Source organism: Nerophis ophidion, linkage group LG25 (assembly GCF_033978795.1).
Source record: "Nerophis ophidion isolate RoL-2023_Sa linkage group LG25, RoL_Noph_v1.0, whole genome shotgun sequence".
Lineage (NCBI taxonomy): Eukaryota > Metazoa > Chordata > Actinopteri > Syngnathiformes > Syngnathidae > Nerophis > Nerophis ophidion.
The window spans coordinates 3,251,639-3,276,638 of NC_084635.1; the positions used below are offsets into that span (position 1 = coordinate 3,251,639).

Consider the following 25,000-nt stretch of genomic DNA (forward strand, 5'->3'; position numbering starts at 1 on the left):
ATTACAGCTCTAATTAAAAAATTACACAAAAGCGTATAAAAAAAACAACTTAAAAATGGCATGCACTTAACACAGTTTCAAAGGAACTTACACAGACTCCTGGTCAAGTTCAATTTTACAAATAGCAGCAAGCTGGGCCATTTTGCTCGGGAAGTCGTTGTCACCTGACAGCAAACACCACAAATGAGACAACGGATAAAAAACAAAGGGCATTTTTCTAAAGTGTACTCACTGAAGGCACTCTTCGCGGGACTACTGGGCGCCGAGCTAATCTTGCGCCGGTCATCCTGAATGCTCTTGGCCAGCTTCATTAGAGACGGGTGTCGCGTGAAGCTTCGCTTAGTGCCGGGCGACGAAAAGAGGTTTTTGGCACAGTTGTCTACAGTAGAGCGGGACTCCAGCACTTTTGTCTTGTTGGATGGACATGTGGGAGTGGAACTCACCATAGCTGAAATAAAAACAGTCATTGGAAATGTTAAAGTATTTGACATTTAGTCTTCTAGAAAGAAATATATCAAATGAATAAAGTAGGAGCATCAAAATTGTAACATTGCATTGTGGGAGAGGTGGCACCTTCTGTTATGATGACAACAATAACAACTATGCATTATCTTTAGGGATGTAACTCTATAAAAAAACTTATACAACAATTGTGACAAAAAGTATTGATGAATGGGTTCAAAAAGTCCTCAAACACACTTTTAAGAAAGTTTTATTCAAAAAAAAAAAAATCAAATAGACACTACAAATAAACTATCTTGGCAGAAGAAACATTAATTATTGTTCTGGCTTCTTAAGACGCATTTGTTGTTATTTGACTGTTTAAATATGTTCATCTGCTTTCATTTGAGTGTTTTTAAAAAGTAAAGGAACGTCCGGTTCACTTTCTGTTGTAAACAAATTTGTGTCATATTCATCTGAGTTAGGGATCCAACAATATGAAAATTTCATATCACAGGTATTGTGACCAAAATTCTCACAATTATCATTATTATCGCAAAACTGTTGAACGTGCTCAGAAAGTACATATACGCACAGAAATCTTTTGACCAAGTATTTTTTTTAAATAACTAAAAAAAAAGAGATGTTCGAAAACCCAATATTTTGCATGTTTTGCGTTTCTTATGCTTCACTGATAGTGTTTTCGTCTTCCTGTTTTAGATTTTATTGGCTCAGCTCTTATTGTTTTAAATATTGGTTTACACTAGGGGTGTAACGGTAAACAAAGATTTCGGTTCGGTACGTACCTCGGTTTAGAGGTCACGGTTCGGTTCATTTTCGGTACAGTAAGAAATCAACAAAATATAAATTTTTGGGTTATTTATTTACCAAATTTGTAAACAATGGCTTTATCCTTTTAACATTGGGAACACTACAATAATTCTGCCCACGTTAATCCACATTAAACTGCCTCAAGTTGTTGCTTTAATTAAATAAAATGAAAAAAACCTTTCTTCTACATATAAAAAGTGCAACATTAAACAGTTTCAAATGAAACTGTTTAATGTCAACTCATCATGCTGAATTTATTACAGCATTTGGGAAGCCTGTAGTTGACTTTTATGATGTAAATGTTGTATTTTTATCAACATGTGATAGCAGGGACCCTGCTATTCAAAACAAGGCTGCTACATTACTAATGATTAATGTGACTATAGCTGAAAAATAGTAGAATAACAATAGGAGAGACTATTTATCCCTAAACACAATGGAGTTCAATGAAATAACAGACAGACAGGGCTTTGCTGCCCCTAAAACACGCACACACACACACACACACACGCACACACACAGCAAAATGAGCTAACGTTACGCTAAAAGCTAATTAGCCTTCATCTCAAGCCTATACTGTGAGCGAGCTTAGCTGCAGTTTAAGTTTCTAGAAGGTCAACGGGCTCATAGTGATGTTTGTAATAGTTGTGACTGGGAAGTGTTTAGTATAATTTGGGTAGAGTCCGCTCCTCCCCTGCTAAACGAATATCTGCTCGACGCTAAAGCATTGACTACATCGTTCTGAAGTCTGATTGGCTGTTACATCGCTCTGAATACGCACTGCTGATTGGCTTTGTATGTAACCAATCATATGGTTGTGTGGGCGGGACAGTGAGGCAGAGACAGAGGCAGAAAGCAGAGCAGCTTGTGAAGACTTCTGCTTCCGAACTTGTTCGGTACGCCCGCGTGCCGAACCGAAACCCCCGTACCGAAACGGTTCGATACAAATACACGTACCGTTACACTCCTAGTTTACACTGTAGCACTTTAAGATTGATTTAAACGAAAAGTGTGTAACAAATCACAGCTATTATGATTATTTCTGGCTGTTGTTGTGGCATCCTGCTCTGTTCACCGGTCCTTGAACACACCGTAAAAACAGAAGAATGAATGATCGTTGTTCTGAGAGCACAGGTTCAATGTCCACAATTAAATTGTTTAGTTGCGTAGACAGCAATGTGTTTATATACTGAAAGAGTAGATTGGGTTGTCGTTCATAATAAGGAAATACGTTAATGTCCCTTGTTTTCATGTTAGCATTTAAGCAAGTTAGCCTGCCATTAGCACACGAGATTGCTTCTCCAGTAAATAATCAGTATCACCGGTCTGTGGGTGCGGTTATCAATCGTGGGCTTACCATAACTCTATATGTAATCACAATCATGAATATGTATCATACCTTTCACTTTTGGGAGGTCGCTTGGGCCGACCCATTCAAATGCCGGTTTCCTCCCTCTTTCTTCTGTTACATGGACTTTTTCAATAAGCTTCAGGCTCCGCAGCACATTAGCGATGTCATAAAGTCGTCTCACTTTAGCTGCAAACATAAAACAAATAGAAAATGATGTATTGTAACAAAAAACACACAAAGAAGTAACATCCATTTGTACTTTGTGCTCACTTTTTGTTTGTACTACAACAACCACACAAAACTACATGCACATGTGACAGTGTTGGTGATAGGAATTTTCAAAATGGGCTCCACACTTTTTTGTAACCGTTTTGAAAACAAATGATAAATGTATGCCTTATTCTATCTTGCATTCAATATTGTGTTTTGGAAAGAAGTTGTCATACACGTTACTTAATTTTTCATGCATGTGTAAAATTTGTATGCATATGTAAATGTATTCTGTGATAAACATTTATTCACTTTCTTTTTTCCTTCATGGATCTAAACTTTACCGCTGCCGCCTCAGAATCAAAGTTCTCTGGCTTACGAGGACCACTGACACATCTTATCTCTGCATGTTTTACTAGAATACCCTTATGGGCATTACATATATCACAATCAAGTAACTACTGAACTGTTTACTTGTTGAAATACCCTTTACAAAGCTAAAATCTACCCTAACAACCGATTTGCTGCTGCCAAAAATTGATTTGAAGGGTATTTTAACAAGTAAACAGTACATTAGGGAATTGATTTTGATATATGTAATACCCGTAAGGATGTTCTAGTAAAATTAGCAGAGATAAGATGTGTCAGTATCAAAATATTACTTAAAATTAATTTTTTGGCAGCATCAAAGTGGTTGTTTGGATAGATTTTAGCGTTGTATAGGGTATTTCAACAAGTAAACAGTACAGTAGGTACTTGATTTTTATATAAGTAATGCTCATAAGGGTGTTCTCGTAAAATATGCATGTGTAAATATCAAAATCTATCCATCCATGTTTTACAGCTTATTCCCTTTGGGGTCACGAGGGGCGCTGGTGCCTATCTCAGCTACAATAGGGCGGAAGGCGGCGTACACCCCGGACAAGTCGCCACATCATCGCAGGGCCAATAAATATCAAAATATTACGTTGAATCACTTTTTGTCAGGCAATATTACATTTAATGAAAATTTTACATAAATGAAGACATGCACCTGGGGATAGGTTGATTGGCAACACTAGAGTGGCCCTTGAGTGTGAATGTTGTCTATCTGTGTTGGCCCTGTGATGAGGTGGCGACTTGTCCAGGGTGGACCCCGCCTTCCGCCCGAAGCAGCTAAGATAGGCTCCAGCACCGCCCGCGACCCCGAAAGGGACAAGCGGTAGAAAATGGATGGATGGATGGATGAATACATCCGAACACTTTATAAATATGCATTATGTGCTCGAAGAAAAAACAGTTACAATTTATGTATCTTCTAAACAAGAAAGAGGTTTTATCACATCAATATCGGCCTAACAGTCCTTTAAATCTCAGTAATACCACAGAAAAGGCAAACTGTCATTTTCCTGACACGACAAAGGCTTGAATAATGTCAAACACGTAGCGTTTCAATGCGTAAAAAGACACAAAAAGTGCGTTAATGCCAACGTGTTGTGTGTATATATATATTTATATACTGTATAAATATATACAGTATATTTATTTTCTACTGCTTATATAAAGTATATGTATATGTGTGTGTGTATATATATATTTTATATATATATATATATAAAATATGTATATGTGTGTGTGCATATATATTTTATATATATATAAAATATGTATGTGTTTGTATATATATATATATATATATATATATAGCCATCCATCCATTTTCTACCGCTTATTCCCTCTATGGGTCGCGGGGGGCGCTGGCGCCTATCTCAGCTACAATTGGGCGGAAGGCGGGGTACACCCTGGAAATATATATATATACCGTATTTCCTTGAATTGCCGCCGGGGCGCTAATTAATTCAAAACCTCTTCTCACTCCTGCGCTTACCAAAGGCACGCGGTAAAAGTAAGCATGCGCTAATCATTTTAAAACCTCTTCTCACTCCGGCACTTACCAAAGGTATGCAGTAAAAATTTGAGAGTGACGTAAGCTTGGACCTTAAAGCCTACTGAATAGCTCTTAATCTTCTTCCCTTTATGCGGTTTAAAATTACCGGTATTGAAATCAGCCCCCTCCACTTTGAAAATGATTACAGGGGAAGTGTCACTTGTGACGTCACGAGTTTGACCAGGCGGTAATACTAAGAATGTGCTAATTATTTTGGAAAGCGAGTTTGACCCGGCAGTAATTCAAGGCAGGCGCATACTATATGTCCTGTGGCAATTCAAGGAAATACGGTATGTGTGTGTGTGTGTATATATATGTATACACACACACATATATATATCTGAAAGGCTTGTGACATAAAAAACTAAAAGAAGCGACATGCATTCGTATTTTGTGCTCACTGTTTTCACTACAACCACGCAAATCTACATGCACATGTGACATGGCCAATTATGCAAATTACACGACATGCCGTAAACCCCGCCACAGGTAGATTGCAGTCCCGCAACATGTAACACAAACACAGTGTGTGCATTTACTCACTCTTGAATTTGTTCTTGTCCTGGTCTGCAACCTGGTCCTCTCCGATCAAGATTTTAGCAGCCACATCCAGGCTGACCACAGGAGGACTCGAGACCAGGAAGAGCATGACAAACTTCTGGCTCATTACCCTCAGAGATTTGTCCTTTCGACTGTTGACAGACGCTAGGGTGGCAAACAGAAAAAAATGTTGTAGTTATCATAATTCATCACCGCAAAGGGGATATTTGACCTCTCACCTGCTTTGAACTCAACCCCCGGAAGCTCGACAAAGAAGAGCTCCTTCTGCCCGTGCTCGCTACTTTCCGAGTCCGCCGCCTCTTTGTTCTCCTTCTCCTCCATGTCGAAATCAAACTCCGTATCCAGGAAGCGCTGTCGGATCTGTTGCATCTGCTGGCCGTACTTCTGCTCCTCGCCCACCCGCTTCAGGATAGCCAGCGTCTGGGCCAGGTTGGTCCGCCCGTGCCAAATGTAGCGGTTCTTTGCCGAGCGGCTCACCATGTGCAAGCTCTCCAGCACGTTCATGATATCGTAAATGCGCCGACGTTCCACATCTGTGTAGACAGATAACAGCATAACTAATTGTGGAGAGGCGGAGCCGACAGTGCGACAGAGAAGCAGGGCACGCCGGAGCCCGCCCCAAGATGGCGGCGAGGAGGCGGAGATGGCGAGCGAGCGGCGAGATACTATTAAACTCACTAAAACACTAGCAACACAATAGAAAGATAAGGGATTTCCCAGAATTATCCTAGTAAATGTCTCTAAAAACATCGGAATCTGTCCTAATGCATTCGCGTTTTATTTTTTACTTATTTTTTTTTTCTAGTCCGTCGCTATCAATATCCTCAAACACGAATCTTTCATCCTCGCTCAAATTAATGGGGAAATTGTCGTTTTCTCGGTCCGAATAGCACTTTTTGTTGGAGGCTCCCATTAAAAACAATGTGAATATGTGAGGAGCTCTCAATGGGTGACGTCATCGTCTGCGACTTCCGGTACAGGCAGGGCTTTTCTCTTAGCACTGAAAGTTGCGAACTTTATCGTGGATGTTCTCTACTAAATCCTTTCAGCAAAAATATGGCAATATCGCGAAATGATCAAATGTGACACATAGAATGGACCTGCTATCCCCGTTTAAATAAGAAAATCTCATTTCAGTAGGCTTTTAATATATGCCACTTTTAAACTTTCATGCAGAGAGGGAAATCACAACTAAGTCAATTGACCAAAAGTGTATTTATTAAAGTTATTAAGCAGTGGCACAAACATGCAAGTCATTTCCAAAACATGAAGTGCAAGATTTTCAGAGACGTTTTAAGTGTCAAATAAAAATGAGCTGCATAATAGGAAATCAAATAGTATTCATCCTTCACTATGTAGTATGTTACTACGGTTATGAAAATCTCTTCATTCTCTAGCGAGTGACTTTTCAAATGATGCTACATATTAGCAGTAATGCTACTTTTTAAAGCAACACTTTTGCCCCACACTTGACAAATGACGGTTGTCTGTTCGACATATTCCCACTTGAAGCCGAACCACCGCCAGACGATGGACCCCCTGCTGTTTTTATTGGGAATTAAGTCTTCCTTTATTTGTTACCAGATCCGCACCTTCTTTCTCTCGTATTCCCACTCGTACGGCTACGTTAGCATCACAGCTAACGTTACCCAGTCTGCTACCTCTCTGTTGGGCGAGGGCGTATACGTATGTGAGGTATGACGTGACAGTATGTGACGTATGACGTGACAGTATGTGACGTATGACGTGACAATATGTGACGTATGACGTGACAATATGTGACGTATGACGTGACAGTATGTGACGTATGACGTGACAGTATGTGAGGTATGAGGTGACAGTATGTGAGGTATGAGGTGACAGTATGTGACGTATGACGTGACAATATGCGACGTATGACGTGACAGTATGCGACGTATGACGTGACAGTATGTGAGGTATGACGTGACAGTATGTGACGTATGACGTGACAGTATGTGACGTACGACGTGACAGTATGTGAGGTACGACGTGACAGTATGTGACGTACGACGTGACAGTATGTGACGTACGACGTGACAGTATGTGACGTACGACGTGACAGTATGTGACGTACGACGTGACAGTATGTGACGTACGACGTGACAGTATGTGACGTACGACGTGACAGTATGTGAGGTACGACGTGACAGTATGTGACGTATGACGTGACAGTATGTGAGGTATGACGTGACAGTATGTGAGGTATGACGTGACAGTATGTGAGGTATGACGTGACAGTATGTGAGGTATGACGTGACAGTATGTGACGTATGACGTGACAGTATGTGACGTATGACGTGACAGTATGTGACGTACGAGGTGACAGTATGTGACGTACGACGTGACAGTATGTGACGTACGACGTGACAGTATGTGACGTACGACGTGACAGTATGTGACGTACGACGTGACAGTATGTGACGTATGACGTGACAGTATGTGACGTATGACGTGACAGTATGTGACGTATGACGTGACAGTATGTGACGTATGACGTGACAGTATGTGAGGTATGACGTGACAGTATGTGACGTATGACGTGACAGTATGTGACGTATGAGGTGACAGTATGTGACGTATGACGTGACAGTATGTGACGTATGACGTGACAGTATGTGACGTATGACGTGACAGTATGTGACGTATGACGTGACAGTATGTGACGTATGAGGTGACAGTATGTGACGTATGACGTGACAGTATGTGACGTATGACGTGACAGTATGGGACGTACGACGTGACAGTATGGGACGTACGACGTGACAGTATGTGAAGTACGACGTGACAGTATGTGACGTACGACGTGACAGTATGTGACGTACGACGTGACAGTATGTGACGTATGACGTGACAGTATGTGAGGTATGACGTGACAGTATGTGAGGTATGACGTGACAGTATGTGACGTATGACGTGACAGTATGTGAGGTATGACGTGACAGTATGTGAGGTATGAGGTGACAGTATGTGACGTACGACGTGACAGTATGTGAGGTATGAGGTGACAGTATGTGACGTTTGACGTGACAGTATGTGACGTATGACGTGACAGTATGTGAGGTATGACGTGACAGTATGTGACGTATGAGGTGACAGTATGTGACGTATGACGTGACAGTATGTGACGTATGACGTGACAGTATGTGAGGTATGACGTGACAGTATGTGACGTATGACGTGACAGTATGTGACGTATGACGTGACAGTATGTGACGTATGACGTGACAGTATGTGAGGTATGACGTGACAGTATGTGACGTATGACGTGACAGTATGTGACGTATGACGTGACAGTATGTGACGTATGACGTGACAGTATGTGACGTATGACGTGACAGTATGTGACGTATGACGTGACAGTATGTGACGTATGACGTGACAGTATGTGACGCATGACGTGACAGTATGTGAGGTATGACGTGACAGTATGTGACGTATGACGTGACAGTATGTGACGTATGACATGACAGTATGTGACGTATGACGTGACAGTATGTGACGTATGACGTGACAGTATGTGAGGTATGACGTGACAGTATGTGACGTATGAGGTGACAGTATGTGACGTATGACGTGACAGTATGTGAGGTATGAGGTGACAGTATGTGAGGTATGACGTGACAGTATGTGACGTATGAGGTGACAGTATGTGACGTATGAGGTGACAGTATGTGACGTATGAGGTGACAGTATGTGACGTATGAGGTGACAGTATGTGACGTATGTAAGAATGTGCGCCTGCTTGTCTGTGAGAAGGAGACAGGAAAGAGTGGGAAGAGCCTGAAGTGTAATGCCCGCAGCTAAAAGCAACTGTGTGAGAACGTATACTCGAATATCACGATATAGTCATTTTCTATATCGCACAGAGACAAACCCGCTATATATCGTATGTATCGATATATCGCCCAGTCCTACACTGAATACAACAAATTTTTAAGTATGACCAACATTTTTAGAGTATAATAAGTCTCCTATTAATTTTAATAACATTGTCCAGGGTGTACCCCACCTACCTCCCCGAATGCAGCTGAGATAGGCTCCAGCGACGCCAAAAGAGAGAATCGGTAGAAAATGGATGGATGGATGTTTTTCTGAAGCTAATCAATAATAAATAAAATACTTTTTACCATTAATGCGACTTCTTGAACAGGTGCAGTAGAAAACGGATGGATTAAAATGCATGAGAATGTTATATATTTATAAATGTTATTTTTAACACCGTGATCACCAGCGGAATTATTCATTACTTATCGTGTTAAGCAATGTCAGCTAAGATTTATCTGAGAGCCAGATGCAGTCATCAAAAGAGCCACATCTGGCTCTAGAGCCATAGGTTACCTACCCCTGCGCTAGAGAATGAAGAGTGCTTCAAAATACATGTCAACATCTCCGTTCGCTGCCACACCATCAAAGTGTCGAGGCAAACAATTCCACATTTACACTGTATGAAAAAAAATTGAATATAATAACGTCCGTAGTAACCTACCACATATTTGATTTCCTATTATGCAGATCATTTTTATTTGACACTTAAAATGTCTCTGACAATCTTGCACTTTCTGTTTTGGAAATGACAAGTGATTTAGGGCTATATAAGTAAACATTGATTGATTGATTGATGAACGTTTGTGCCACTGTTTAATAAATACAGTTTTGGTCATTTGACTTAGTTGTGATTTCCCTCTCTGCATGAAAGTTTAAAATGAGCATATATTAATGCAGTATGAATAAGAATGTTTTAATGTAGACACATAGAATCATCATACTGCTGTGATTAAATGCATCAAGTGTTCATTAAAGGCAAATTATCGCGATATATAACATGTATCGTGACATAGCCCGAAAATATCGAGATATTAATAAAAGGCCATATCGCCCAGCTCTAACACTTAGAATCATCATGCTGCTGTGATTATATGTGACAAGTGTTCATTCATGTCCAAGGCAAAATATTGAGATATGTATCATGTATCGCGATGTGGCCTGAAAATATCGAGATATTTTAAAAAGGCCGTATCGCCCAGCCCTAATGGCACGGTTTGATTTGATGCGAATCGGAACTTGGCAGACTTGGGTCGGTACCTATAATAGTACCAAATTCAGTACCCATCCCTACAGCTGACATACTCAGTTCCGTGGCCACGTCATCCAGGCAGATGTCAATGTTGTGAGTCGGGTCAGGACAATCCGGGTAGCGGGCGAGGAACTTGTGACAGAGCAAACCAAGACTTTTTTCCTTTCTGCTGATCAATCTCTCAGACTCATCTCCGTCTCCAACGTCCTACAGGACAATGACAACAAACAGGTGAGAAGAACATAACAGCGTCTGTTTGCGAACATTCTGCATCCGAATAACTTTTTCAAATGTCTTTTTACCTGAGTTGAATCAGGACATAGCTCCTTCTCACGGTTCCTGATATCCGGACTGGCAGCGCTGATGAGCATTTTGAGGTTGGATGTTGGCGTCCATGGATCAACAGACCGTGTTTCTCTTCCTTTTTTTGGAGTTGCGAGCGGGCCCATGATAAGTTGTGTGTGCTCGCCACTTCTCAAGGACTTATCAAACCCAGAGAGGCTACAAAGCCATCACCAGCCTTTTAACAAAACGGGAAAGAAAATAGACTTTTAAGAAATGCTTTTTTCATTATTATATATTGAAACAATTAGAGTCTGTTTAAGTGAAATGTGTGCATATACAGTGGGGCAAAAAAGTATTTAGTCAGCCAGCGATTGTGCAAGTTCTCCCACTTCAAATGATGACAGAGGTCTGTCATTTTCATCATAGGTACACTTCAACTGTGAGAGACAGAATGTGAAAAAAAAAATCCAGGAACTCACATTGTAGGAATTTTAAAGATTTTTTTTGTAAATTATGGTGGAAAATAAGTATTTGGTCAACCATTCAAAGCTCTTACTGATGGAAGGAGGTTTTGTCTCAAAATCTCAGGATACATGGCCCCATTCATTCTTTCCTTAACACGGATAAATCGTCCTGTCCCCTTAGCAGAAAAACAGCCCCAAAGCATCCATTTTCTACCGCTTATTCCCTTTTGGGGTCGCGGGGGGCGCTGGCGCCTATCTCAGCTACAATCGGGCGGAAGGCGGGGTACACCCTGGACAAGTCGCCAACTCATCGCAGGGCCAACACAGATAGACAGACAACATTCACACTCACAGTCACACACTAGGGACCATTTAGTGTTGCCAATCAACCTATCCCCAGGTGCATGTCTTTGGAAGTGGGAGGAAGCCGGAGTACCCGGAGGGATATATATATATATATATATATATATACATATATATATATATATATATATATATACACAATATTTGGGTATCTTTTCTAATAATGTCTATACTGTAAACCTTGAGTTGTTAAAGTTTGAGTGCACCTCCCTCCTCAAGTGTGTATGAGTGGATGTGTGCCTGTATGAAGGGTTTGCATGAGCAAAGTATGACTGTTTAATGTCATTATAACTGTAAAATCTAATAAAATATATTTGCATAAAAATAGATATACTAGCTCCCAGACACATTTTTTCTCAAAATTTGGCCCCTGAATCTAAAAAATTGTCCAGGCCTGCCGTATAAAGAGAGACTAGTGATTTAGGGCTATATAAATAACCATTGATTGATGATTGATTGATTTGTTAATAATTCAGCACAGACTAATCATAGAGTGAGCTATTACGTCATGTAACTTTGTTGGCTGAATTCGGCATAAACCATACGCCGTAAATATGATCAAAAATAGTACTGTCAGCAGAGAAGATAGCGAATTTAGAAATTAAAACCAAATCAAAGAAACACAAATCAAAACACCTTTTTTTTATATATTGGCGGTAAGTGACGTGCTATCTGTCCAATCACCGGGCTCGCAAGGCAGCGCGCCCGCCCTTTTTCTTTTTAAGCAGCCAATGAGCGCGCAGCAAACAGGAAGTCAGCCGGGCGTCCCGCGTCGGTGAGTAGTTTTTGAAATCCTTGGCGGGTAACGAAGTCCACAGTGGCGGAATGCGCAAACATTGACACTTTTTTGACAGAATACTAGTGCGGACACATCAACACAATCCTATACACACAAGGACGTGTTTCACCAGAAAAAAATAAAGCCATTTGTGCCACCAACGCGCGGTAAAACCGGTTATTCCAGATACAAAAAGGGGGTTTTGTTGAACGCGTTGAGTAGCGAGTAAAACAGCGGATATTTTTTGATTAATTACCGATCAAAACGAATGATGTTATTTAATTTGTAATTGTTATTTCATTAAAAATACACAAGCTAAGTATAGACTTACCACAATCAGCGAGGGAAAGCGGTCACATCAATGTGTTGAGGAGCATTACTAATTATTCCCACAGATTATTCCGATGGTTTGAAAGATAAATTCAAACAAAAAAAATAAAAATAAGCGAACCAGCTATAAAGCGAGTGAACTTCCTAATAAATTGCCGCCTCCAAAGTTGTGTGGGTAGCGACGTTAAGCCCTCCCGGGTTGAGCATGCGCACTGACGACACTTCCGCCCTGGGCGGGTCAAGAGACAAGTACCGGACATGTCTAAGTTACACTTACTAACATTTCCCCAGAGGTGGGACAGCAAAGGCTTTCTCTGCTACCCTGCCTTAAATCATGATCATAAATTAATAAATGTTCATTTTATTTTTAAATTCCATCCATCCATTTTCAACCGCTTGTCCCTTTCTGGGTCATGGGGGGTCGCAGGAGCCAATCTTAGCTGCACTTTTCATAAATATGTAAAAGTATTCACCATATTCTTGTCAGGCTTGCCTCTGTGTGTGTTTAGTATTTCCTGTTTTTAGTTCCTGTCAGCGCTCTTATTTTGTCTGTTTCCTGTTTTTTTTCCCCTGTGCGCGTTTTCCCCTCAGATGCGGCTGATTGGCACCTGGCCACACCTGGTGTCAATCAGCCCGCTCATATTCTTTATGTCCTGAGCAAGACACTTCACCTGATGGGTGCTGGTTAGCGCCTTGCATGGCAGCTCCCTCCATCAGTGTGTGAATGTGTGTGTGAATGGGTAAATGTGGAAGTAGTGTCAAAGCGCTTTGAGTACCTCGAAGGTAGTAAAGCGCTATACAAGTACAACCCATTTATCATTTATTTATTTATTATTGTCGCTCTTGTCGTTGCTACCTGTCGTGTCGTATCTTGTCTTGTCAATGCAGCGTTGCGGTAATAGAATAGAATAGAAAGTACTTTATTGATCCCTTTAAGCCATGGGTGTCAAACTCTGGCCCGTGGGACAAATCCGGCCCGCCGTGTAGTTTAATTTGGCCCTTGAGACAATATCAATTTAGCATTAGAGCTGGCCCGCCGGTGTTATACAGCGTCGGTGCCGCTGTAACACCGCTAATACTCATACTTGCCAACCCTCCTAATTTTCCCGGTAGACTCCCGAAGTTGAGTGCCCCTCCCGAAAATCTCCCGGGGCAACCATTCTCCCGAATTTCTCCCCATTTCCACCTGGACAACTATATTGGGGGCGTGTATTTAAGGCACTGCCTTTAGCGTTCTCTACAACCTGTCGTCACGTCCGCTTTTCCTCCATACTAACAGCGTGTCACATAATATTTGTGGCTTTTACACACACACACACACGCACAAGTGAATGCAAGGCATACTTGGTCAACAGCCATACAGGTCACACTGAGGGTGGCTGTGTAAACAACTTTAGCACTGTTACAAATATGTGCCACACTGTGAACCCACACCAAACAAGAATGACAAACACATTTCGGGTGAACATCAGCACCGTAACACAACAGAACAAATACCCAGACGCCCTTGCAGCACTAACTCTTCCGGGAAACTTCCAGCAAACAGACCAATAATTAACGTATTATTCATGCATTTTCTCTTGCTACTTCAAGGCTTCAATGTTTGGTTCATTCATTATTGTTATTTTATTTTCCGATTTATTATTAGCCTGTGGAAAAATTTTGATATTTACCTCAGAAGATTGCAAATAGAAAAAAAGGCATAACATTTTTATTTAAATTTTATTTGATAGGCCATTGATATTTTTTTTATTATTATTATTATTATTTGAAACTGGATTTTGCATGTCACTAAAGTTATATAAGCCTTGCTCGTTCAATATTTAATGCAAAACTTGTTTGGGTCCCTATTAAAAGGTTCATTGTTCCTTTTAAAATTTTGGCCCACTCTGTGTTTGAGTTTGACACCCGTGCTTTAAGCTATATTTGATTGCGCTTTTTAACTTACTGCCTTTTGTTCCCTGCTTCAAAGTTTGTTTTCATATTACATGTACGACTTCTGTTTCCTGCTCGATACCTGCTAGCTTCCACGCTAGGCCTTTTTGTTTTTGCCAGCTTCCATGCTGAGCTCCGTTTATTTTCTAGCTCCCATGCTAGCTCTCTTTGTTTGTTATCCGCCTCGTGCGCGCCTTTTGTTGTACCCTTTGTTTGTTTTTGTCCTAGTATTTTAATTAAAATATGTTTACCTGCAAAATGCCTGCCTCCTTTGCATCTTGGGGCTCGTCTACAAGAAACTCTGACAATTCTCTTCATGTCATATTAGGCTCCAGAGTTGCTGTTTTTAAGTTAGAGCTTTGGTCCAATCGGAATTCAGCTCGCTTGTTGCCAGGGCTGTGTGAATTCTGCCGGAGGCCTTCTGAATCAACATTAGCGCCCGGTTAACATACAGATGCGATCACGAGTTGTTGACAGTAGCTCATCTGGGTGGCCTCACGTTGAACGTGACTGTGATTGGATACTCACTTGTCACTAACTACCAAGTATCCAATCACAAGTTGTGATTTACGAAAGCTTAAAGTGGCACCAGATCAGAGGCATACCCGGCCAGCGGAGAAATCAGTGGTCCACCCTTTTTTAACCAACACAGAAGCAGAGAAAAACGTTGATTAGTTGGTTTCTGTTACTTTAGGAGAGTTCATTGACAGTCATGATTTAGTCCAATGGTTCTCACCCTTTTTTAAGTGATGTACCCCCAGTGAATATTTTTTTTAATTCAAGTACCCCCTAATCAGAGCAAAGCATTTTTGGTTGAAAAAAAGAGATAAAGAAGTAAAATACAGCACTATGTCATCAGTTTCTGATGTATTAAATTGTAAAACAGTGCAAAATATTGCTTCCACTAGTGCAGGGGTAGGGAACCTATGGCTCTAGAGCCAGATGTGGCTCTTTTGATGACTGCATCTGGCTCTCTGATAAATCTTAGTTGGCATTGCTTAACACAATAAGTAATGAATAATTCTGCAGGTCTGTGATGAGGTGAACCCCGCCTTCAGCCCGATTGTAGCTGAGATAGGTACCAGCGCCCCCCACCACCCCAAAGGGAATAAGCGGTAGAAAATGGATGGATGGACGGATAATTCTGCTGGTAATCACAGTGTTAAAAATAACGTCCATCCATCCCATCCATTTCCTACCGCTTATTCCCTTTTTGGGTCGCGGGGGGCTCTGGCGCCTATCTCAGCTACAATCGGGCGGAAGGCGGGGTACACCCTGGACAAGTCGCCACCTCATCGCAGGGCCAACACAGATAGACAGACAACATTCACACTCACATTCACACACTAGGGCCAATTTAGTGTTGCCAATCAACCTATCCCCAGGTGCATGTCTTTGGAAGTGGGAGGAAGCCGGAGTACCCGGAGGGAACCCACGCACTCACGGGGAGAACATGCAAACTCCACACAGAAAGATCCCGAGCCTGGATTTGAACCCAGGACTGCAGGAACTTCGTATTGTGGGGCAGACGCACTAACCCCTCTGCCACCGTGAAGCCCTAAAAATAACATTCAAAATATAAAACATTCTCATGCATTTTAATCCATCCATCCATTTTCTACCGTACCTGTTCAAAAAGTCGCGTTATTGGTAAGAAGTATTTTATTGATTATTGGTTAGCTTCAGAATAAAAATCATATTAAAAATAATAGGAGACTTAATGTACTCTAAAAATGTTGTTATTAATTAAAAATGCATGCATTTTTTTGTATTCAGTGTTAAAAAATATCATATGGCTGTCACGGAAATACATTTTAAAATCTTTGGCTTTCATGGCTCTTTCAGCCAAGAAGGTTCCCGACCCCTGCACTAGTGCTTCCACTTGCACTTGAATCAACCGACCACTAACGCTGCCAACGGCTTATACGGCATCAAATGTCCATTACAAATTGTGACTTCAAATGGATTTTTTCACATTTAATGTGTTTTTTTTACAAGTATTTTGTATTGGCAGCATCACGTCCGAGGCGGGTGTATTGATTTTTAAATGTGCGAAACAAATAGCCCGTTTTGTACACTAGTGACACATTGAGGTGTTTCAATGCCCAGCAGTGCGCAAGTGTGTTTCTTTATAGTATTTTTCAAGCCGTGGACATGGGGAGACAGAAATGATTGTATTTTGACAGGTATTTATTGAAGTTGGACGAAGTAAGACATTGCTGAAGACCTAGGTGGGAAATGCACGGCACGCCACTGGATTTCACAACATATTTATGTTCTTTAGATGACTTTTACTACTAATAGGTGAAATTACTAGAATACGTATTGTGTTTTTTTTTTTAATCATGAATTGATTAACGGAGACCCTAACTTAAAGGCCTACTGAAAGCCACTACTAGCGACCACACAGTCTGATAGTTTATATATCAATGATGAAATATTAACATTGCAACACATGCCAATACGTCCTTTTTAGTTGACTAAATTGCAATTTTAAATTTCCCGCGAAGTTTCCTGTTAAAAACGTCGCGGAATGATGACGCGTGTGTTTGACGTCACCGGTTGTAGCGGACATTTTTTTCCAGCCCGATCCAAGCTATAAGTCGTCTGCTTTAATCGCATAATTACACAGTATTCTGGACATCTGTGTTGCTGAACCTGTTGCAATTTGTTCAATTAATAATGGAGACATCAAAGAAGAAAGATGTAGGTGGGAAGCGGTGTATTGCAGCTGTCTTTAGCAACACAAACACAGCCGGTGTGTCCTTGTTTAAAATTCCCGAAGGTGAAGCTTTACTATGGAACCGAGCGGTCAAGCGAACATGGTTCCCTACCACATGTCAATCAATCAATCAATGTTTATTTATATAGCCCCAAATCACAAATGTCTCAAAGGACTGCACAAATCATTACGACTACAACATCCTCGGAAGAACCCACAAAAGGGCAAGGAAAACTCACACCCAGTGGGCAGGTTTCGTTGAGAAAATTGTGCTAATAAGTCTGCTCTTACCGTAGTTATGAGCGGAGCTTGCGTCCCCCTGCAGCTGCGGACTATTACCTCCTCCCACCGGAGACACTGGCGGTCACCACACCCGTGGCCACACCCCTCCGACTTTCAGGTACCATATAATCTCACTAAAACACTAGTAACACAATAAGCAGATAAGGGATTTTCCAGAAATATCCTAATAAATGTGTCTAAAAACATCTGAATCACTCTAACTGCCGTCTAGTTTTTTTTCTAGTCCTTCACTCTCACTATCCTCATCCACAAATCTTTCATCCTCGCTCAAATTAATGGGGAAATTATCGCTTTCTTGGTCCGAAACGCTCTAGCTGCTGGTGGCCATGATTGCAAACAATGTGAGGATGTGAGGAGCACCACAACCCGTGACGTCACGCGCACATCGTCTGCTACTTCCGGTACAGGCAAGGCTTTTTTATTAGCGACCAAAAGTTGAGAACTTAATCGTCGATGTTCTCTACTAAATCCTTTCAACAAAAATATGGCAATATGGTGAAATTATCAAGTATGAATCATAGAATTGACCTGCTATCCCCGTTTAAATAAGAACATCTCATTTCAGTAGGCCTTTAAACAAGTTGAAAAACTTATTGGGGTGTTACCATTTAGTGGTCAATTGCACGGAAAATGTACTGTAAGTTTAAATTTTTATCACAGAATGCAATAAATTTAGCCAAATGGGTGATTATAATGTATTGTATAGCTGTATTAACACTCATATAACATATTCATTTTCATTTTTTCTTCATTGTCGTGTTTCTGTTTGGGCGCTAAGTGGCGGCAAAAGGCAGCTTTACGCGGAGTCGCCATGGAAACGGGCGAGCTTCTTCCAGGATGTTGAGCGAGAGCAGAGAGTGACGTCATTTTAGAGGGAAGGTGTGGGACACCGATGGCTACTTTAGGTACGCCTCGGAAAATAGCAGATTCCTCGGCTAGATTAGTATCTGGATCAGAACAATCTATAATAAGCTCTAAACTCGTTGTTCACCATCCAACCATGTTATTCCATTCGTACATGCCTTTTAATTTAATTGATCTTGGGTGCCTTAAATTGAAAAAGAACAGGGTATAAGCAAGGATTAGTCCCAAGTGCAGCGTGACTGCAATCAGAAAAAACGTTTCGCTGCCCTGCCCACCCAATTTGTCCGACAGCACCTGAATGCACCACGCGCTCGGGCTCACAGACGGGAGACATCAGCGTCCAGGCGAGGCATCTTCTCCACCAGGGCACGAAACAAGTCACAAGTTTTGGGTAAGAGTGATTTTTTTTTTCACGAACAAAAAAACAGGACATTTACTCGTGTTTTTGTTGCCTCAATTTATATTGTGCGTGGGTTTTTTTCTTCCCCCGGCAGTTTCTAGAAAGCTCAGCATGCTCTGCAGGTTCTCCTGCAGGGATGCTGCAGTATAGCTCACTACTCCCTTCTCGTTATTTTAGCTACTATATATATATATATATATATATATATATATATATATATATATATATATATATATATATATATATATATATATATAATGTGTGTGTGTGTGTATATATATGTGTGTGTATATATATATATGTGTATATATGTGTGTGTGTGTGTAAGATGTTTGTGCAATTAGTTAGCATGTTTTTATAACTGACGTCATCTAATTACTATGCACGGAATTTGAATTTTGTAGCTAATTGCAATGCACACATGCCTAAAGTTGCTAATAAGTCACATTGCATGGGCACTTATGTTATAGTTAATGTGTAAAGACATCCTTATAAAGTGTTCTGTCCCTGAAACCCGTATTTCAGGCTGGCCGCTCTGGAAACACTCAGTGGAAACGCTCCCCACCCACACTGCTTGGTGCCTCGTCTGAGCTGCTGTGACTTAGATGACCATAGTAACTAATTAGATGACCATAGTAACTAATTAGATGACCATAGTAACTAATTAGACTACCATAGTAACTAGTATATTGTGCAAAAGTGCAGATTCCAACCATTGAAATACTTTGCATAGTTCAAGACTTATGGTCAGGCAGCACAGTGGCAGAGGGGTTAGAGCATGGGTGTCAAACTCTGGCCCGCCGTGTAATTTAATTTGGCCCTTGAGACAATATCAATTAAGCATTAGAGCTGGCCCGCCGGTGTTATACAGCGTCGGTGCCGCTCTATAACACCGCATTCACCGCTAATACTCATACTTGCCAACCCTCCTAATTTTCCCGGTAGACTCCCGAAGTTCAGTGCCCCTCCCGAAAATCTCCCGGGGAAACCATTCTCCCGAATTTCTACCGATTTGCACCTGGACAACTATATTGGGGGCGTGCATTTAAGGCACTGCCTTTAGCGTTCTCTACAACCTGTCGTCACGTCCGCTTTTCCTCCGTACTAACAGCGTGTCACATAATATTTGTGGCTTTTACACACACGCACAAGTGAATGCAAGGCATACTTGGTCAACAGCCATACAGGTCACACTGAGGGTGGCCCTATAAACAACTTTCGCACTGTTACAAATATGCGCCACACTGTGAGCCCACACCAAACAAGAATGACAAACACATTTCGGGTGAACATCCGCACCGTAACACAACAGAACAAATACCCAGAACCCCTTGCGGCACTAAGTCTTCCGGGAAACTTCCAGAAAACTGACCAATAATCAATGTTTTATTCATGCATTTTCTCTTGCTACTTCAAGGCTTGAATGTTTGGTTCATTCATTATTATTTTATTTTCAAATTTATTATTAGCCTGTGGAAAAAATTTGATAGTTACCTCAGAAGATTGCAAATTGATAAAAAGGCATAACATTTTTATTTAAATTTTATTTGATATGCCATTGATTAGGCTTCACGGTGGCAGAGGGGTTAGTGCGTCTGCCTCACAATACGAAGTTCCTGCAGTCCTGGGTTCAAATCCAGGCTTGGGATCTTTTTGTGTGGAGTTTGCATGTTCTCCCCATGAATGCGTGGGTTCCCTCCGGGTACTCCGGCTTCCTCCCACTTCCAAAGACATGCACCTGGGGATAGGCCCCTCCCACTTCCAAAGACATGCACCTGGGGATAGGTTGATTGGCAACACTAAATGGTCCCTAGTGTGTGAATGTTGTCTGTCTATCTGTGTTGGCCCTGCGATGAGGTGGCGACGTGTCCAGGGTGTACCCCGCCTTCCGCCCGATTGTAGCTGAGATAGGCGCCAGCGCCCCCCGCAACCCCGAAAGGGAATAAGCGGTAGGAAATGGATGGATGGATGGATGCCATTGATCATTTTTTAATTATTATTATTATTATTATTTGAAACTGGATTTTGCATGTCACTAAAGTTATATAAGCCTTGCTTGTTCAATATTTAATGCAAAACATGTTTGGGTCCCTATTAAAAGGTTCATTTGTTCAACCTTGGCCCGCGGCTTTGTTCCGTTGAACATTTTGTCCCACTCTGTATTTGAGTTTGACACCCCTGGGTTAGAGCATGTGCCTCACAATACAGAAGTCTTGAGAAGTCCTGAGTTCAATCCCGGGCTCGGGATCTTTCTATGTGGAGTTTGCATGTTCTCCCTGTGACTGCGTGAGTTCCCTCCCACTTCCAAAGACATGCACCTGGGGATAGGCCCCTCCCACTTCCAAAGACATGCACCTGGGGATAGGTTGATTGGCAACACTTGTCATGTCTTGTGAGTTTTTTTTAGTTATGTTCTGTTCAAGACTCCATTAGTTCACTGTTTTTCCACGCCCCTCTTTTGTCACCATGGCGACCCATTAGTTTCACCTGTCTCAGGTGTTGGACTCACACACCTGCTTTTAATCATAGAGACTATTGGTCTCATTTTCTTTTGGTCGTTTTGGCGTCTTCACTGTTTCCTGATCTTTTCACACTCTGCTTCATGCCATCTTTACTCTTTCTTGCAATTTCTTGGTCCATGCTGCCCTGCTCACGTCACCGCAAAGTAAGTTTTTGTTTATTTATGCCAAAAGTTAGTGTCTTCTGTTTTATGTTCTTAGTTTACATCAGGGGTAGGGAACCTATGGCTCTAGAGCCAGATGTGGCTCTTTTGATGACTGCATCTGGCTCTCTGATAAATCTGAGCTGACATTGCTTAACACGATAAGTAATGAATAATTCTGCCGGTAATCACAGTGTTAAAAATAACGTTCAAAATGTAAAACATTCTCATGCATTTTAATCCATCCATCCGGTTTCTACCGCACCTGTTCAAGAAGTCGCATTAATGGTAAGAAGTATTTTATTAATTGTTGTTTAGCTTCAGAATAACAATGTTATTAAAAAGAACAAGAGACTTATTATACTCTGGTCTTACTTAAAAATGCACGCATTTAGTTGTATTCAGTCTTAAAAAAAATATTATATGGCTCTCACGGAAAAACTTTTAAAAATATTTAGCTTGTATGGCTCTCTCAGCCAAAAAGGTTCCCGACCCCTGGTTTACATCAAAGTGCTTTTTTTGTTTCCTTAGCCGAGATTTTGTCTTCGCCTTGTTTTCACTTTTTATAGTATTATGTATTTACCTTCCCGCCATGTCCAATCCAGTACTTTTGTCCATCCATCCATTTCCTACTGCTTATTCCCTTTTGGGGTCGCGGGGGGCGCTGGCGCCTATCTCAGCTACAATCGGGCGGAAGGCGGGGTACACCCTGGACAAGTCGCCACCTCATCACAGGGCCAACACAGATAGACAGACAACATTCACACACTAGGGACCATTTAGTGTTGCCAATCAACCTATCCCCAGGTGCATGTCTTTGGAAGTGGGAGGAAGCCGGAGTACCCGGAGGGAACCCACGCATTCACGGGGAGAACATGCAAACTCCACACAGAAAGATCCCGAGCCTGGATTTGAACCCAGGACTGCAGGACCTTCGTATTGTGAGGCAGACGCACTAACCCCTCTGCCACCGTGAAGGATGTTCTCCCGAAATGTGTTTGTCAATCTTGTTGGGTGTGGCTTCACAGCGTGGCGCATATTAGTAAGTGTTAAAGTTGTTTATATCACAACCATCAGTGTACTCTGTGTCACCCAGTATGCCTTTCAATCTCGTACGTGTGATTGCGGAAGCCACACACATGTTGCCGGACCAACAATCGGTTCGTACATGTTGTTGGTGTGTAAGGCAATGGCTTCACAACACGGCCATATTCTTGTAAACAGGATGAATGATAGTCGCGGGAACGTTAACAGCTCCAATTGTCGTCATTATTCTGTGAAACAGGTTTAAATAGCTCTGTGGGTGGTAAAGGCGGACAACCTCTGATGTATTTCAGCGGGCGGGTACGGTCCTGATAAAATGTTGGTTCGGTGATGCGGATGCGGATGATATAATTGCCTATCCGCGCATCTCTACAAGGTTGTGTTCAGTCCTATTTACATGTTGTGTGATTTTTGTTTGACCCTTTTTCTTTCTCTACACAAGCAGCTGTTCACTACAGGACACCGTACTTTTGAGAGCGACGCCAGCTTCACTCCGCCTTTGCCGTTCTTCACCCTAAAACTGGCGGACGCCGCTTGGAAAACCCTGCGGCGTATAATCTGAGGCCCGGGCCAACCTTCTCTGGACCGGATCACCAGGTGACTGTTGTCCACGAGAAAGGATTATGGTGATAACACCCTGGAAAATCTCCATGGCTGAGGTGGTACTTCTGGAAGACACGGGCACCCTGCTGGCATCTGGTTTCCGTCATGTGCCGTAATGCTCCCTTCAGCCCAGTTTCAAGAACCGCACATCGAGAAGCGCTATGGGTGTGACAAGGCTTATAGCTGAGGCCGGACCCTCTCACAGATCGACTGTCATCTGTCTGATGAAGCACAGTTGATGGACAAACCCTTTTTTTTTTTTTTTTTTTTACTCCAATTCTTGGATCTCTGTTCATGCATCGCTGCAAAAAATCAAGTGGGAGCTCCACAGAGACACATCTTTTTTTCTGGCTTCCAACCCTGTTGTAACTGCTGGATAGTCTGCTGTGCAACAGCCTGAATACTCGCCCACTTATGGGAAGATGGAGGCAGGAGCTGAGGTTTGTCCAAAACAGCACCCCAGGAGGAAACCTGCGTCGCACGGCTTGGAGGACCAGAAAAGGGTGAGTTTATTTCTTTATTATGTGAACCTTTTATCCACCTGTCTGCTATTTATCGTGTGATGGCGAGGCGGACCTTGAACGGGTTGATATGGCGTAAATAGACACTGTAATTATGTGCTCCAAAGAAAATGCCAGTCTGACAATAATCAGGGAATCGTATTCATGATGGTACAGAATCTGAGCCAAAACAGCAATGGAAGTATGAAGGGCCTAAGAGGTCGTCTTGTGGCGTTTGGTGGTTGTGTCGAATGACTTAGTCTGTCTGCCGCTAAGACGGATGGAGTATTTGATCCCTGGACTCGTTTTTCTTCCTTTCAGCTCCGCAGTTTCCACATGCATGTTGTGGCTCCTTTGCTGTTGTTGAAAGTTAAACCCATTGATTAGGGGTCCCCAAACTACGGCCCGTGGGCCGGAAACGGTCCGCCAGTGTCCAATATCCGGCCCGCGGGAAGTCTGTTATTTTTATTTTGTAAATCTGTCCTTTTCTAATCCATTTTACTTTTGTTACTCTTGTTGTCTCCTAGCCGATCAGGCAAATCATATTGTCAAAAACTGCATCTTCTCATCGATAATGTGACATCATTAGCGGCAAGTGTGCGCTCTTTCAGTCAATTAGTGGGCGATATCTATATATATATATATATATATATATATATATATATATATATATATATATATATATTATATTATATTATATTATATTATATTATATTATATTATATTAGGGCTGGGCAACGATTAAAAATTTTAATCGAAGTTAATCGCACTATTTCTCTGATTAATCGCGATTAACTGCATCTACTACGCAAAGCCCAATAATGAATTCAAAAGTAGTGTGTAGTGCACCTTTATTGGAATATTCTCCCACATGAACAAAAGCGCCAAAACATTTGTTGTGCAAACACAATTTAAATCAGTCCTTGTTAAACAGTAGCAGTTAAATAGCATATTTGATGAAAATCAACTCCAAAAATGTAAATACAAACATTTAAGCTTATTGCCACTGCCAGGGTATTTAAGTTATCCTGTTTGTTATGGAAAATAAATATAATCTACATACAAATCTCTGAGCCACAATCATAACATCTGAACAGGCAATTTCTGAGGTAACAGCAGAAACATTTTTTTTTTATCAGGGATCTTATGTTTAAAAAACCTATATTATAGGTAGTGGGCTGTTTTAGGGAATTTTGGATCAAATTATCCGTAGTAGCAATATTAATAATGTTGTGTTTATTCTGCGTAGTGCACTTAAAATAATTATGACCATATCTAGGAATTGATATGATGGGAATTTTCCGATTGTTTGCTTGGTGCTTTGATAAACT

The 25,000-nt window shown here is 41.5% G+C and overlaps 1 protein-coding gene and 1 long non-coding RNA gene across 2 annotated transcripts in view; one reads left to right on the forward strand and one right to left on the reverse strand.

The window, feature by feature from the left end:
* The window catches only part of e2f8 (E2F transcription factor 8), a 29,316-nt gene extending 16,466 nt beyond the window's left edge, over positions 1-12,850 (reverse strand). Inside the window, exons 1-8 of the mRNA XM_061887214.1 lie at positions 12,638-12,850; positions 10,719-10,936; positions 10,470-10,623; positions 5,540-5,854; positions 5,304-5,465; positions 2,672-2,809; positions 233-448; positions 92-164 (exon numbers count right to left, since the gene is read on the reverse strand). Coding sequence (XP_061743198.1) covers positions 92-164; positions 233-448; positions 2,672-2,809; positions 5,304-5,465; positions 5,540-5,854; positions 10,470-10,623; positions 10,719-10,865 — 1,205 coding nt within the window. The 5' untranslated portion in view covers positions 10,866-10,936; positions 12,638-12,850. The remainder of the gene's footprint in view (positions 1-91; positions 165-232; positions 449-2,671; positions 2,810-5,303; positions 5,466-5,539; positions 5,855-10,469; positions 10,624-10,718; positions 10,937-12,637) is intronic.
* An 8,540-nt stretch (positions 12,851-21,390) lies between these two features.
* LOC133542937 (uncharacterized) overlaps positions 21,391-25,000 on the forward strand; it is a 219,421-nt gene continuing 215,811 nt past the window's right edge. Inside the window, exons 1-2 of the long non-coding RNA XR_009804252.1 lie at positions 21,391-21,525; positions 23,012-23,672. This is a non-coding gene — a long non-coding RNA (uncharacterized LOC133542937). The remainder of the gene's footprint in view (positions 21,526-23,011; positions 23,673-25,000) is intronic.